This window comes from Giraffa tippelskirchi, chromosome 4 (assembly GCF_054371585.1).
Source record: "Giraffa tippelskirchi isolate mGirTip1 chromosome 4, T2T-mGirTip1v1.2.pri, whole genome shotgun sequence".
Classification (NCBI taxonomy): domain Eukaryota; kingdom Metazoa; phylum Chordata; class Mammalia; order Artiodactyla; family Giraffidae; genus Giraffa; species Giraffa tippelskirchi.
Genome location: NC_137278.1, coordinates 126,102,782 through 126,119,905, shown reverse-complemented (window position 1 = coordinate 126,119,905; position 17,124 = coordinate 126,102,782). Strand labels below are relative to the sequence as shown.

The 17,124-nt window shown below is 44.9% G+C and overlaps 1 protein-coding gene across 4 annotated transcripts in view; it reads left to right on the top strand.

The window, feature by feature from the left end:
* TMCC3 (transmembrane and coiled-coil domain family 3) overlaps positions 1-15,223 on the top strand; it is a 167,598-nt gene extending 152,375 nt beyond the window's left edge. For 3 of the 4 annotated variants that reach the window (XM_081592172.1, XM_081592170.1, XM_081592168.1), the window contains 3 exons: positions 4,911-5,827; positions 8,624-8,759; positions 13,984-15,223. In XM_081592172.1, the coding sequence (XP_081448298.1) occupies positions 4,926-5,827; positions 8,624-8,759; positions 13,984-14,286 (1,341 nt within the window). In that variant the 5' untranslated portion in view covers positions 4,911-4,925 and the 3' untranslated portion in view covers positions 14,287-15,223. The remainder of the gene's footprint in view (positions 1-4,910; positions 5,828-8,623; positions 8,760-13,983) is intronic. The other variant, XM_081592169.1, reaches the window with a different exon arrangement.
* Positions 15,224-17,124: the final 1,901 nt, after the last annotated feature.

Genomic DNA, 17,124 nt, shown 5'->3' with positions numbered 1-17,124 from the left:
CGTCTTTTCTACCAAAATGGTAATTTGGGTTCCTTATTTTTTAAAAATTGGAAAATACAAAAGCATCATAAAAAGAATGACTTCTCATAACCCCACAGGACAAAGATAACCACTGTTAGCACTTTGGGACTTGTTTTTCTTTTAGTTTTTACATAGGTATATTTGTAAATAACACAGGAATGATAAACAACAGTACATCTTATTGAAACCAAAATGGTTATTTTCTGTGCCAGGAAGTCTTTAAGTGCTTCATGCGAATTAGCTCATTTATTCCTCACAACTGTTCAAAGAATCACTGTCTCCATTTTACAGAAGAGGAAGCTGAAGCACAGAGAAGCTAAGTCATTTTTCTAGGGCCACACAGCTTGCAAGAATGGTGCCAAGATGGAAACCAAAGCAGTCTGTCCTTCAAGTCCAGGGTTTTGACTATCCCGTGATGCCCTCTCACAGTCAAGATAGCTTGGAGTACGCTTCAGGGAATTTTGCAGTGTTAGCTCTGAGTTGTCTGGTTCTGTCTTGTCGTTCTATAGATTAGGAAATCAAAGGCCACACAGGTGATTAGATATAGCCGAGAACACACAGCTGGTGAATGCCAGTGCCAGCACTGGAGCGCATGTGCCCTGACCCACCTGGTCCCGAAGCTCATTGGCTCTGGGCGAGCTGTGGACCTTTATCCTCCTCCCTGGGCCCCAGCCCTGAAACAGCTGCATTGTACCATGACCTTACTGCCAAGTCTGATATGGTGGCTGGAGGACTCACTCAGCTTTCTTCTGGCCGGTACCTGCAGCCCCAGCTTGAGGTCAGGAATTGTATGGGTTTGCTGACTCTTAATTATCTTGCAGAGCCTGGGTTATAAAAGGCTGAGGCCTGCAACCCCAGCACAAGTTTCAGCTCTCCACCCTCATCAGAAGTTTCTAACTAAGATTTGTGAGCCAGCAGAAAGAGTCAATGATTGAGCTTTAGACACTGTTGCTATCCTCCACCTGGACTCTTGAGGTTGTGCCAGACATTGTTGTAACTTTAAAGTGAGCCAGAAGTCAGCCAGCCGTCTGAGTGCAAACATTCCTGTGTACGCGGCTGGCTGGGGCCAGCATTTGTGAGGGAACCGGGCCAGTGACCTGAGACACCAGGGCGGGGTAGGCAGCTGCTGTGGGGCTGAGAATTAAAGGAAGAGGAACGGATGATGACTTCTTGCTATGTTTGGTAAGGTAAGGATTAAGAGCCCCTGTATCCTCCAAGGTATGGTGGACTTCTTAACAGGGACTGTCAAGCAGAGTTTTGTTTTCTTTAAAAAAAACTTAATCTGATTTTATCTGAGTGACAGGAGCCTTCCTCCTTATGACTCCCACGATGTGGAGCAAAAAAGACATGATATGTTAGGCAAAACGAATGTGTGCTGTTAGAAGCTAGGCTCATGGTTACCTCTGGAGATGGGGATGATGATGTTGTGATTGACGGGCGTGCAGGGGAGCTTGTGTTCTTTTTTTTTGAACTGAGTCCTAGTTACACTAGTTTTAGAGTTTGTGAAAATTCAAATTTTATTCTTTTCAAATACGCTCTTTTCTGCATGTAAATTAAGCTTAAGATTTAGAAGTCCTTGTTTTTATTTGTGCTTCATGTTGCACGTTGATACTCAGAAAAATCTGATCAGTTGAATCAGGTTGAAATGATGTAGAAATTACTACCTAGGTATTAAGAAAATGTCTTTACCTGAAATTGTCGGTCTGTCTGGACAGAACTTCTAAGGCCATTTTTTATTCTCTTCAAATGTATCTTATAGTTTTATTTACTTATTTATTGGCTGCACTGGGTATTTGTTGTGGTACGCAGCCTCAGTGGTTGTGGCATAGGGGCTTGGTTACCCCATGGTATGTGGGGTCTTAGTTCCCTGACCAGGGATTGAACCTGCGTCCCTTGCATTGTAAAGTGGGTTCTTAGCCGCTGGATCATCAGGGAAGTCCCTTCAAATATATCTTAAATCAGGAGTCCCCATCGTTTTTGGCACCAGGGGCCGGTTTTGTGGAGGAGGACATTTTCCAGGCCTGGAGTGGGGGAGGGGATGGTTTCGGGATGATTCAAACCCATTACATTTATTACATTTATTCTGCACTTTAATTGTATTATTATATCAGCTCTACCTCAGATCATCAGGCATTAGATCCTGGAGGTTGGGGACCCCTGTCTTAAATGACTTCAGTGTAGATTCTTCTGGAATAAAGAATGACATCGCTTTAGTTCAGCAAACATGTAATTGACAGGCTCTTGTGAAGTAGGGACAGAGCTCGCTCTAGAGCTGGGGGCAGTTGCGACACCACCTTTCCCCTGGAGGAGCGGGTAAGTGCTCAAAGGCAGAGTAAAGTGAAGCAAGAGCGCTGTGGAGGATCACAGGCAGGACAGGCAGCTTTCTGACAGGACTAGGAAAAGCCTCCGAGAAAAAAAGTGGCATTTGAAATGGATCATAAAGAATATACTGAATTTTGATAAACAGAAGTGGGTATGTAGCTGCCGTTGAAAATACCGTGCATGTGAGGAAATCCATAGAAAATGTATACACATTCTGGGAACTTTGGGTTGTATGGTTCACTTAAGATGATTGACATTCATCAGGTGCATGGTGGAGGCCTGACAGATAAGGTGGGCCCTTAACAGTGGCCAGGTTATATTAAATAAATTGAGAGGCATTAGAGAGCCAAACGGAGAAGGCAGTAGCACCCCACTCCAGTACTCTTGCCTGGAAACTCCCATGGACAGAGGAGCCTGGTAGGCTGTAGTCCATGGGGTCACTAAGAGTCGGACACGACTGAGCGACTTCACTTTCACTTTTCCCTTTCATGCATTGGAGAAGGAAATGGCAACCCACTCCAGTGTTCTTGCCTAGAGAATCCCAGGGTCAGCGGACCCTGGTGGGCTGCCGTCTATGGGGTCGCACAGAGTCGGACACGACCGAAGCGACTTAGCAGCAGCAGCAGCAGAGAGGCAAAGAGATTTTCTCAGAAGTAGAGCGGCATGATCAGATGGGCTATCTTAAGTGAAACTGAATTTCTAACCTTGCAGTTATACTGTGATTAACTCTCTCTGCCCAAAGTAAACATTTCCTCAGCTTAGTGCATCCTTTGTTTCTGTAATTTGAGCCTATTCCTGTTTGGATCCATGGGGTGAGCCATAGGTGCTTAGCTTCCTTGAACTTCCTGTGGTCATCTCTTCAGGACTTGAAGGTGATCATTATGTATCTTCTTTAGTTCCTACACCCATCCTTCCCCCTCGACCAGGTGAAGTCACAATTCCTTTATCCTTTTTTACAGTCTTATAGTGATCTGGCATTTAATTCCTTCCAGCCTTTCCTATGTGATGCTCATCTGCCAAAGAAAGCAACCAGGATCTCTTATAGCCAAGTCGTATGTGGAAAGAGGGGGCCAAGAAGTAAGTTAAGAAACTTTTTTTAGGTTGTGAAGGAGGCCCACTAACCCAATGACCTGGGATTGTGTCCCCCTGGGCTACTGGGCTCCCTTCATGGATAAAGCACTGGGTAGGGTTTTGCATATGGCGAAGTGTTCATGCTAATTATTGGAAACGGTCCACATTAGAGCCTGGGTCACTTGGTCAGTATGAGGTCTGTTATTGTCATAGCAATTTTTGGCTGTGTCAGCCTCTTCTCCCATTTAAAAAAAAAAGCTAACTTGAGCTGAACATTGTCTTGTCTCCCATCCCATCTCCCAAGACTTTATATCAAGTCATTCTTCTAATCAAAAGATTGTCAACTTTACAAATAAGATGCTTCAGTTTAGAGCCTAAGAATTTTTGTTCAGAGATTGTGTTCAGATGCTCTAAAGACCTGTTATTAGTCCTCTTGGGACAAGAGTGTCCTGATGTGTAAAGAAGACCAGAGGTAAGGTGTGTTGGATTCAAATCCTGGCTCTTTAAGTCTCTGTTTCTACGTGTTATATGGATATAACATGTTCTTTGCCTGGTGTGGTGGTGAGGCCCAGACAAGACCAACCCTGTGGTCATCCAGTGCCTGCCTGTCCCTTTTAGAGCAGGATCTAGTCACCTCCCCTGGCCAGGGTGCTCAACGATGCAGGTCTTTTCTCCTGGTGGCCCTTGAGTGAGAAAGCTGTTTCACATGGTCTTAGTATTGTCACTGTTGTTGTTTATAATCACTTTGGTTGTGGTTTGGGTTATTTGTTTCCACATCTAAATTGCTGTTGTATTACTCAATTAATCTTGTACCGTATTATTCTATCTCATATGTTTAATGGTTCCATTAAGAAAATGATTCTTGTGTTGGCAAATGTACCTACTGGAACTTTGCTTTATATTTTATTTTTATTTTTCTGTCCTTCTGTTAAATGATTGAGTTCTGAATTGAGTGCATTTCCCACAAGGGTGAAGTTCACTGTGAATGGGACATGGCAGGCACTCCACTTACCTGGGCACTTTGGGAAACCATGATGACTGATAACCTCATCCCATGATGGATTTTCTACCCTGGCAACAACTGCTGCTGCTGCTGCTAAGTCGCTTCAGTTGTGTCCGACTCTGTGCGACCCCATAGATGGCAGCCCACCGGGCTCCCCCGTCCCTGGAATTCTCCAGGCAAGAATACTGGAGTGGGTTGCCATTTCCTTCTCCAACAACTACTTACCATCTAATCAGACAGAACATTGGATATCCTGGCAGAGCTGAATCTCATCGTTCCTGTACATGAGTGCAGGAAGGAGTTGAGTTGTCCTTGATTCAACTTGAGAGGATAGTAGGGAGGTAGGGAGTTTTTATCTGGCGAATACTTGCAGTTTGAAAATCTGAGGCGTAAAGTATGTCTGTTGTGTGTGTACCGGGTCAGTCACAGTGACTCTCTCTTGGACTTCCAGTCTAATAGAGCTTCCTGCCTCCCCACCCGCTGTCTCCTCCAGGTAGAACGTCATGACATGAATACCCTAAGCCTCCCCCTGAACATCCGCCGAGGCGGGTCGGACACCAACCTCAACTTCGATGTACCGGATGGCATCCTGGACTTCCACAAGGTCAAACTCAGTGCGGACAGCCTGAGACAGAAAATCCTCAAGGTCACAGAGCAGATAAAAATCGAGCAAACGTCCCGTGATGGGAACGTGGCAGAGTACCTGAAGCTGGTCAACAGCGCGGACAAGCAGCAGGCTGGCCGCATCAAGCAGGTCTTCGAGAAGAAGAACCAGAAGTCGGCTCACTCCATCGCCCAGCTGCAGAAGAAGTTAGATCAGTACCGCCGGAAGCTCCGGGAGCTCGAGCAGAACGGGGCCCTCCGGAGCGCCAAGGACACTGCCAAGGACAACCTGAAGGACATCCCGCCCTCTCTGAAGGATGCCCAGGCCAAGTCTCGCACTGCCCCCCACAGCCTGGAGAGCAGCAAGTCGGGCATGCCGGGGGTGTCCCTCACCCCTCCCGTGTTCGTCTTCAACAAGTCCAGAGAGTTCGCCAACTTGATCAGGAATAAGTTCGGCAGCGCTGACAACATTGCCCACCTGAAGAACTCCTTGGAGGAGTTCCGGCCCGAAGCCAGCGCCAGAGCCTACGGGGGCAGTGCCACCATCGTGAACAAGCCCAAATACGGCAGCGATGACGAGTGCTCGAGTGGCACGTCGGGCTCCGCCGACAGCAATGGGAACCAGTCGTTCGCGGCTGGGGGCTCAGGCGCGCTGGACAGCCGGGGCAAGCTCACGGCCATCCTGGAGGAGCTCCGGGAGATCAAGGACACCCAGGCACAGCTGGCTGAGGACATCGAGGCCCTCAAAGTGCAGTTCAAGAGGGAGTACGGCTTCATCTCTCAGACGCTGCAAGAGGAGAGATACAGGTATTTCTGGCTCTGCTCTTAGGAGCTTGAGTTTCCAAGATCGGAGAGATTGTTTGAAAGTGATATGCTAATAGTTGTATTTTTTTTTAATGTGAATATGGGTCAAAAGGCATTTAGGAACCGAGAGTTCCTTCCGTACTTTGCAATTCTAAATTTTGTAATTTGCAACTTGAAGCCTGACAGCTTAAAGAAAGACATCATACATGTGGGTCTGTTAAAATATCACCATATAGTCAAGACTCACATGCATATTAAGCTCTTGATTCAGTAGACAGTTGTTACGAGATCTTGGTATACTAATTTCAAGATCTGTATTTGGTTTCCCCCCATAATAACTGTCAAGTAAAAAAACAAATTCATGGTCCAGCAAGGTAGCTTTTATTTGGTACATAAATCTCAAAGTCTTTATATAATGTATTTTTTTATGAGATTACATTTTGCTTATTAAACCTTTCACCCTAAATTAAAACCCTTCAAAAGGAATCTTAAAAATTCAAATCTTGTGGATTATATTACCTAATTTTTAAATTCAGGTGTTATATATATGGCTGGCTTTTTGGTGCCTCTAGCTTAAAAAGTTGAGTAGGCAATGGCACCCCACTCCAGTACTCTTGCCTGGAAAATCCCATGGACAGAGGAGCCTGACAGGCTACAGTCCATGGGGTCGCTAAGAGTCGGACACTACTGAGCAACTTCACTTCCACTTTTCCCTTTCATGCACTGGAGAAGGAAATGGCAACCCACTCTAGTATTCTTGCCTGGAGAATCCCAGGGACGGCGGACCCTGGTGGGCTGCCGTCTATGGGGTCGCACAGAGTCGGACACGACTGCAGCGACTTAGCAGCAGCAGCAGCAGCTTAAAAAGTGTACATGCCCAAATATGAGGTGATTTTCTACCATTTTCCCAGTAAAAATATCCCCCCGCAAGTTTTTTTGTCAAGTGAATGTTAACTTCTGAAAATATAGATGAAACAGTGAATGCTTGTTACATATTATAAGATTTAAATTTTAAATTTAGTTTACATGTTTTATATCTGATATATGATTTTATGTGAGTGTTAATTTAGAGATGTGGCTTTTTCAGCTCTTACATTTTATGAAACAATTTTTTTAAAACTTTCTATGTACATCTTTGACTTTGGATTCTTTGTCACATAAGAACTATTTTTGAGTCACAGTTTTTCTAAATAATATTGACTTTAATTCCTTCAGATAGTTTGGGATACAGCTCCTGTTGGGTCCAAATTTTATTTCAAGTCACAAATATCCATTTGAACAGTTTTGATTCTCATTTGTTATATAGTTATGTTTGGGATCCTCCTGATTTAGTCTCTCACTATATTGCTTACTTTAAGAGATCTTTTTTTTTAATCTTTATTTTATATTGGAGTATAGTTGATTTATGATGTGTTAGTTTCAGGTGTACAGCAAAGTGATTGTTATACATATACATATATCTATTCTTTTTCAGCTTCTTTCCCCATATAGGCTTTTACAGAGTATTGAGTAGAGTTCCCTGTGCCATACAGTAGGTCCTTATTATCTATTTTATATATAGTAGTGTGTCCATGTTAGTATCAAGCTTCTAATTTATCCCTCCCCTACCTTTTCCCTTTGACAATCATCAGTTTGTTTTCTAAGTCTGTGAGTCTGTTTCTGTTTTTTAAATAAGTTCATTTGTATCTTTTTTTTTTTAAGATTCCACATATAAGCGATATCCCATGATGTTTGTCTCTGTCTGACTTATTTCACTGAGTATGATAATCTCTAGGTCCATCCATGTTGCTGCAAACAGCAGTATTTCAGTCTTTTTTATGGCTGAGTAATATTCCATTGTCAGTGTGTACCATGTCTTCTTTATTCAGTCATCTGTTAAGAGATCTTTAAAAGGCTTGCTTACAAACACCAACATTGAGCAGCTACAAGGTCCTACTTGAGAATGATCATTAAATCTTTATTAAAGTGTTTTTTTAAATGATTTTTTGAAGTGACCTATATGAAGTGTCTAAAACTGGCATTACTCAAAAGTCATCCAGGCTAATGCATCTTCCCCAAATAGTGCTTCCTGTTTCAAAATAAACATTATATAAGTTTTCAGATATAAGACAAAATTCCCCTTCTCTGAGGGGACTGGGCATTGGGAATAGGAATCCTTGTGCTTCTCTTACTTTAGATTTGAACTTTTGGAACTGCCACCTGTTAAGCCATCTTGAATTTGTAACAAGCTGAATTTTTTTTTATTGGCACTTAAGAACTAAGACATGTATTCACCATTACCATGTAGACTGGGAAATTGGAATTGGCTTCAGCATAGAAACTGGTCCTTTCCTTATAGCTCTCTGGCACATGAGAGCTATGGGTGAACCACCGGGCACTGAGGGGTCCAAATAGGGAGAAGCACCAGGATGCCAATGGGTCCTCGCCTTGAGCAGGGTTCTTGACAGACCTGTCTCCTCACCAGCCCAAATGAGCAGCCGATGAAGTCTGTCCTGTTGTCCCCACAGCCAGCAAGGCGCTGGTGTGACGTGGATGGAAAAGCCTAATTTGGTTTGCATGAACCCTCAGTAGTGAGGATAAGAGTTAAGACCGCAGAGACCAGTCCTTTCTGGAGCTAGAGTTCAGCGTTATCCAAAAGCATGTCCCCTACAGCTAGACTTACTCTTGGAAGCTCAGTCTGTCTGTATGAGAAAAGCCACAGGGCAGTGGCGACAGTAGGCACAAAGAATGTCATTTTCTAAGTGCTGTCCGTACACTTCTGAGATGTCGCGCTCAGAATCGGTTCATCTCTTTACGAAGGTACGAGCGACTGGAGGACCAGCTCCACGACCTCACGGACCTGCATCAGCACGAGACAGCCAACCTGAAGCAGGAGCTAGCGAGCATCGAGGAGAAGGTGGCCTACCAGGCTTGTGAGCGCTCACGGGACATCCAGGTGCCTTTCTCCCCCAAACAGAGCTCACGCGGGCTCTTCTCAGCCATTCATTCATTTAAGAAACCAATACATTACACCCAAGCCTGGAAGAATTTCTGGCATGAGGGGCAAACATTTAGTCTTTACCCTGTTGACCCCAGTAGCTCATGTTATAGACTTTAAGCTATAGTCTGTTTTCTTTCTGCCTAAATTAGTTAACAATTATTTTTTACCTACCCCAAGCCTATCACCTATACTCTATTCTCCCCACCATCACCACATTTTTACAGATTTTAAAACATGAGACAAACCTTGCCTTCAACATGCTTGCTTAGGTGAGAAATCAAGAGGAACACAACTGCCAGTGGGCTCAAGACAACATGAACGAGGGCCGTTACATGATTGTAGGCTCTGAAAGCCTCCGAAATTCAGGCGTGCAGTGCCCAGCAAGCTATGGACTTGTGGGGCAGGGGGCCACAAAGTGATCAGACCCTGGATTTCAGTCCCAGCTGTTTTACCAGCTACCTGGTCCTGAGCAAGCTTTAAGTTTCTTTGCTTATCTGTAAAATAATAGCTTTCATATTTGTGGGAATTTCAAGCACTTGAGTACATACTCTGTGCCAGGCACTGTCAAAGCACTTTAGATGTCTTGTATGCCCATTTGTTTCTGTTTGTGACAGCTCCTATTATTACTCTCCCCATTTCTCAGATGTAGAGACCAAGGCACAGTTATCTTGTTCAAGGTCTTACAAATAGTCGTTGAGTAATGAATCCGAATAAAAGTCCTGGAGAAGGTGGGTTTTGAAGGGGTGGATGGGGTCCCAGTAGATGGAGGAAAATGGATCAGTATAAACAAAGGCATATTCTAGTGATAATATGATAACTAATGCTGTCATGGTGCTTCCCTGGTGGCTCAGAGGGTAAAGAATCTGCCTGCAATGCAGGAGACCTGGGTTCAATCCCTGGGTCAGGAAGATCCCCTGGAGGAAGAAATGGCAGCCCACTTCAGTATTCTTGCCTTGGGAAATCCCATGGACAGAGGAGCCTGATGGGCTACAGTCCATAGGATCTGAAAAGAGTCAGACACAGCTGAGCAACTGAACAACAACAGCGCTGTAGTGAAGCAGCCCTAGGCTTCTTGAGCTCCTTTTTGAGGGTTCCAGAAGGTCTTCTTTTTCCCCCAGTTTTTATTCAGACATACTTTTCATACAACTGTATTAAAGTATACAATACAAAATAATGATTTCATATGTGTACATATTGCAGAAATATCACCACAATAAATTGAGTTAACATTTGTCACCTCACATAGTTACGAATTTGTTCTCTTGTGATGAGAACTTTTAAGGTCTACTCTCAGCAACTTTCAAATATACAATACAACGTTGTTAACTATAGTGACCAAGCTGTACATTACATCTGCAGGGCTTATTTACCTTATAACTGAAAGTTTGTGCTTTTGACCCTCTTCACCCATTTCACCTCCCTTCCCCTTTAGATTCTACAGTATTTGTTGTCTGTCTGACTCATTTCACTTAGCATTAATACCCTTTAGGTCCATCCATGTTGCAAAAGGCATTGTTCCCTTATTTCTTATGGCTGCACAGTATGCCTGTGTGTGTGTGTACAACATTTTCTTTATTGATCCATCAGTGGACACTTGGGTTGTTTCCATGTCTTGGCTATTGTCAGTAATGCTATAATAAATGTGAGGGTGTGAATTTCTCTTCTAGATGCTAATGTTGTATCCTCCAGTATGTACACAAAAGTGGGATTTGTGGATCATATGGTAGTTCTATATGTAGTTTTTTGAGGAACCTCTATACTGTTTTCCATAGTGGCTGCAGTGATTTACATTCCCATAGATTGCCTTTTTTAAAAAAAGTAAATAAAAAGAGTACTATCCAAGTCATGCTTAGCTTCAGTTTTACAAATGTTCTTTGTAGGCGTGGTTATTTTCTCCAACCCCACTTTACAAGGGGCTGAAACACAGATTTCTCCCACAGTGTGTGAGCCAGAGTTTCAGCTGCCCATGTTTTGTTCCTTCCTGTCAAGGGCTGAGCCTGTGCTAATTAATGCCAGTTGCCTACTTGGACGATGCTAGGAGCCAGAGAAAACATCAGACTTGTTTGCCTCTGAGGACCTTGGTGCAGAAGACACCAAGCGGATTTCTGCTCTGGGCTAGGAGACTGAACTTTACTGCTGCCTGGTGTAAAAGACGTGAACCCGTTTAAATGTGACGTGTTGCCAGGCGAAGAGCACAGTCTGCTTTATTAGAGCATGCTGTTTAGCATACATCTGGGATTCCACTGGCTTGTATCCAAATATTATATATGGTTTGCTTATTTAGGGGATTGTTTGGGTTTATATTGTTATTCCTTTTTAAAGAAATATACTTTAGAGATGGAAGGGGTAAGATAAGGGGGGTGGGGACGAACTTCAGAGAGAGCTTAAAAATTCAGAAGATTTCATTCTACTGTTTTCTGGTTTTACCTGTAGCTCAGAAGTGCAAAGGGGATGTCCATGTGAGTGACTGGAGGGCCTTTCTTATTAGAATCTTGCCTCTTGTCTCTTACTGTGACCCTGCACACGTCAATGCTATGCCTCAGCTTCCTCTTTCTGGTTTCTTTTGTGCTTATAGGCAGAGTTATACAAGGTGATGGAGTAGTATAGATGAGGGTGACTGTTGCCTATAAGGATACAAAGGTTTTATTGTTGTTTTAAAGGCAAATGAGTTTTTTTAACCCTGAATTCGAAATGAAAAGTTTAAAGGTAATCCTTTATCCCCACTAAATTTAGTACTTACTTTGGCCCAGTATTTAATTTCTTAGTGGCTGCTGTGACCAAAATTCCTTACAGTTAACTGCTTAATTTTCTTGAATTTTTCTTTTGGTTAAAAATTTGACAGAAGTTCTAAGGTAGTTCTAGAATCAGCCTATTCGGTATATGTAAATCATCTCCCTGATCACAGATGAATGCATTTACCTAAAATGGTGATCTTTTATCCTGTTCCATCACCAGTTCCATGCCATGCCTAAAACAGAGGATGCTATCTGTGGACCTAAGCATTTTAAAAGAATACATGATTTGGGGGGCCCTTGCCTGTTGCTCTAGAAAGTCAGCACTATTTAGAATGTGAAGATCTGAAGAAGTTTTACCTTGTCAGTAGCCTGTGTGAGGAAAGTTACTATAGTAACAGAGAGCCCTTGGCCCATAGAGTATGTTCACAGAAAGGAAAGTAAATCAATGTTGGCGCCATTATGCTTGTTTAAAATCTGAAAACATGACTGGATTTTAATTGAGCAAACATATATTGGGAAATGAGTTAGAATATAGGCTGGTGAACTAAACTAGGTCATTGTACTGCCTCCACTTAGGTCTTTTTCTCCTGGGAGGTATGTGTGTCTTCTCTTTTTCAAGCCTCGTATCCCATTACTGGCATTCAGTCTCTGGAGCATGCAGCCAGCTTGTGCCTCCTGCTGGAGATAACAGTGCAGGGCAAGTATGGTCCCCTGGTTAGAGAGGAGGCCTGCAGAGGGGCTTCTGGTGGGCCCAGGAACGCTTCCCTCATATGTGACCATCAACATAGGACCTGAAAGATGGAGCGGGGTGGTGTGTGGGGAGGCAAACCTTTTAGGCACAGCACAGCGCATGTGCAAAGGCCCTGAACACGGTGCTGTCAGCACTTTATAAAGCCAGTATGACCAGAACACAGTGAAGGGGTGGGGGGTGGCGGCAGGGGGCTTATCTGGTAAGCTTGGCAGGGGAGAGTGGCTGGGCCTGGGCCACGTTAAAGATTTAAAAGGTTCTACAAGAAAGAGCCATATCATATCCACATCTTTCAGAGATCACCTGGGCTGCTGTGTGGAAGGTGGATTCATGAGGTTGAGGATAGAGAGGGTGTGCAGAGAAATGAGTGTAAAGTTATTGCAGGTAAAGACCCTGGTGGTTTAGGTGGGGGGGTTACTGTGGGAGGGGAGAGGAATGGACCAGTTAAGATAAATACCAGACATTGCTGGATCATGTATTAGATGAGAAGGATGTCAGGGAGTGCCCCTCATGCTTCTCATATGAGAATTTGGTTCACCAAGTGCTGTTTTCTGAGAAAAGGAACTGGAAGGGAAACAGGGTTGATGGCAGGAGTGAGGATGGTGAGGACACGTGTACAGAACTGACCACACTGCATTTGAGATGCTTCTGAGAAACTCTAATGGAGATGTCAGGGCCTCCCTGGTGGCTCAGTGGTAAGGAATCTGCCTGCCAGTTGAGGAGATGCAAGAGACATGGGTTCAATCCCTGGGTTGGGAAGATCCCCTGGAGAAGGAAATTGCACCCCACTCCAGTATTCTTGCCTAGGAAATCCCATGGACAGAGAAGCCTGGTGGGTTACAGCCTATGGGGTCACAAAAGAGTCAGACACGACTTAGTGACTAAACAGCAGCAATGATGGAAATGTCAGGGACTCATGTAGACACACAACTTGGTCTCAGAAGAGACAACTGGGCTGGAGATGTACTTGGAGTACAAGTAATGAAAGCTTGGCGAGGCGGAGACCTAGGGAGAAGGTGTGGCCTCAGGTAGGGCCCTGGGGACGCAGCGCTCAGAGAGCAGCTATGAGAGCCCCGCAGTGCACGGCCCTGTCTCTCCCGCTATCCTCCACTGCTCTGTAACGAATGCGCACAGAGTCTGAGCAGTGGCGTGAGGACCAGCAGTTGGAGATGCCACTTCCTCCATTGCTGGAGGTAGTCCGCCGTCACAAAACGGGACCCCACCCCCTCCTCTGGTTTGTCCCTGAGGGTTCCACCAGATGCCAGTATTTTATGCACTTTATTCTAAATATAGGCGGAGTCAAAATACCTAACCGTGGGACTTCCCTGGTGGTCCATGGTTAAGACCCTGCACCTCGAGTTCAGGGGGCATGGGTTCGATCCCTGGTCGGGGAACTAAGATCCCACATGCTGTGCAGTGCGGCCAAAAATCAAAATACCTGCCTGTAATTCCTTATTCATGGTATTTCATGGTTGTAGGTACATGCTCAATCTGTCCTTGAATAGCAGGATAAAGCAAGCCCTGGGATTCTTGTCTGACACCTCTGTCTGTCATCACCACCATTATCATCATCAGCGTCAGTGTGAAGCTGCCCCAGCAGCAGCGTCCTGAGCGGGGCGGCCCTCGTGCACATCCCAGCTCACGCTCCCATGTTGTCCCAACAGCGTTTGATCCTCGCTGTCCCTCTCGCCCACAGGAAGCCCTGGAGTCCTGCCAGACTCGCATCTCTAAGCTGGAGCTCCACCAGCAGGAGCAGCAAGCCCTGCAGACGGACACGGTGAACGCCAAAGTCTTGCTGGGCAAGTGCATCAACGTCATCCTAGCCTTCATGACCGTCATCTTGGTGTGCGTGTCCACCATTGCCAAGTTCATCTCGCCCATGATGAAAAGCCGCTTCCACATCCTCGGCACTTTCTTCGCTGTGACTCTCTTTGCGATATTTTGTAAAAACTGGGACCACATTCTGTGTGCCATAGAAAGGATAATAATACCAAGATGAAGTCTCCGGTTCCAGTCCTCACATCCTTTCAAGTTTTTATTCTAAAGAAAACTCTGTGCATACTACCAAATTTTAGAGTGAACATTTGGGCCGATGGACGAATACAAGGACCGGGGCTGCGCGTTGTAAATAACTACAGTTCTCGTCACTCGGTGGCACTCGCCAGCTGGGTCCCTGTGTGTGGTGACTGTGAATCTGTTTCCAGGCTCTCCCCACCTTGCTCACTGCCTTAATCAGTCCTGGTTTCCTGCCCACCTGCCCAGCTCAGCATGGTCAGCCTCTGGTTGTCAAGCACTCGGTGTAATCAGTGACCCAGAAGAAGAGACATTTTTCAGTCTCTCTTAAGTCTCTGTCAATGTTGAGCTTCACCGTTGCTAGGGTTACATTTCCCCTTGAGTCCTGCAAGCAGTGAAGATGTGGCAGGACTTGGGGAGGGGAAGAAGCTCAGACGGTGACCCTGTGAGCCTATGGTCCCTGTGAAAGCACAGTAGATCCCGTGTACTCTGTCCCGCTGTCGACTGCTGACCGTCAGTCCCCCGTGTGCCCAGTGTCCGCCGTGGCCAACTGTGTGTGACTGTCTGTCACGTGGGAATCTTACAGTTCACCTGTTAGTCCATCAAAAGTTCCATTGCTCTTTAAATGGTAAGACGTGAGGATTTATGATCGGGTCTTGCCTTCTTAGACCCAGGGAGCCATAGTCTTGATCCCACCTTTACTGACTGTCGAACGCACCACCTTCCTGGCATATAGAGATGCTCCCCAATCCTTTTCAAACTGTGTCTTTAACTGAGGTCCAAAAAGCACTGTATTTGTGTTCCAGCAAAATTGCACTGTGATCAACCCCTCTCAGGATGTGTTTCGTTTTCTGTGATTCATTTTATTCAGTCTGTGAGGGCTGGCAAAATGTACTCAGTAAATAAAAAAGGCTGCTCACGTTTTGAGGTTTTTTTTTTATTCTCTCTTCAAGAAAGGACAACAGGATCATAGTTTCTAAAGCTAAAGTGCCCTGAAGTGGGAACACTGGAAAAAGGGAAGAAAATAGGATATGTGGTTTAAGGGGGTGGCATCTAGACCAGTGGGTGCAGGTGACCTGGGTGAAGATTGAGAGGATCCTTGTCAGACCCTGAAAGACCTGCAAGAATAAAATAAATTGCATTCGGTGTCTGAGCCAAGGTTGCCCTCTGTCTCTTAGGATAAGTTTTAAGGGAGTAGATGGAGCGGTCACACTTGCGCCAAGGTGAGAGCATGCAGAAGTCAACATCTTTGGCCAGTTTGGGGGATGTTGTTTACTCTCTTGAGCCCAGATGATGCTGTCTTTTAAGTCTGTTTCTTTGTCACAAAAAAGAAGCTCTAGAAAATGTTAATGGAAACCGGTTCATCCCCTCCTCCCACCAGCTGTTTTGTTATCTGAAGACAAAAGGAAGAGTGTTAGTGTACGCTATCTTCCAGAAAATGTCAAATGACCCGGATTTAAATTTTAAATGCAATATTTTTGCAAATAGGGCTTCCCCGGTGGCGCAGTGGAAAAGAATCTGCTTGCAGTGCGGGAGTCGCAGGAGATACAGGTTTGATCCCTGGATTGGGAAGAACCCCTGGAGGAGGGCATGGCAACCCACCCCAGTATTCTTTCCTGGAGAATCCCATGAACAGAGAAGCTTGGCGGACTACAGTCCATAGAGTTGCAAAGAATCCAACACAACTGAAGCGACTTTGCACGCACGCATGCTCTTAGGAAAATCTCCTTTAAAAATGTGACATGGGCCATGGTTTGAGAGAACAGAACTGTCGAACATCTGGTACAAGTCCAGTGTGGGTGAGACTCATACAACTCAAGTTTGCTTGCTTTTATTTTTTTTAAGTTTACAATTCGGTGGTTTTAGTCCATTCACCTGTAAGCAACTGCAGCTACCATCTAATTCCAGACCTGAGTTATTTAAAACAATAAACATTGTTTCATGAAATCTTTGGCTTCAAGTCTCTTACATTCAGGGAAGAAGGAGTTACAGTCCTACCTCTTGTCATGGCTCTGTCCCCTTTCACTGCCAGGCTCTCCCCTGGTCTCTATCCATCCAGTCCAGGGGATGGAGACAGCTTCTGGATCCAGAGAAGGAATCTGGTTCTGTTTTCATGGCCAGCATTCCCTGGGGCCTCAGGGAATGTCTGTGGGCCTCAGTCTCCGTGTGGGTAAGGGCTAGATGTAACTTACGCCCTTGAATCAAACTGCCTCCTGGATGGGTCCTCTTGATTTCTGTGAACCTTTCTGAGGCCACTTTGGACATGCCAGGGGGTGGGGTGGGTGTGGATGCTACTGGTGGTTTAGAGAGGAGATCGATCCCTCGGCCTTGAGATAAGAGCTCTGGGAGGACCCAAGAAGGCTTGAGACTGCTCTTCATGTCCCCATACTCCACTCTGTTGCTCAGCCTGGCACCTTTGCTTTGATGCTTCCCAGATGTGTGATCAGTATCTCTCCTCCCCAGTGAGAGAGATGGAGAAGTAAAAAGAAAGCAACACAATTCGCCACCCTCCAACCTGGAGCTGTTAACAGAAGCTGCTTGAAACTGACTCTCCTGAAATATTGTCGAGTCTAAGTCACTCCACCTGACGGTGAATTTTTATTTTTAAGAATTCTTATTTCCAGTGATTCTCATTAGATTTCAAAAAACCTTGTTTTCACTTGTGTGTTTTCAACCTACAGTGTATTTATTTTCAAGTCTCATTGAAAGTTCATGAAGCTTTTTAATAAGATGGTATCCTCCAAGGAGACTTTTACTCTGTGCAGTTTATTATTCTCTTCTCAAAGAATAAACTCTCCCGCTGCTGCTGCTTTTCACTGCCTAA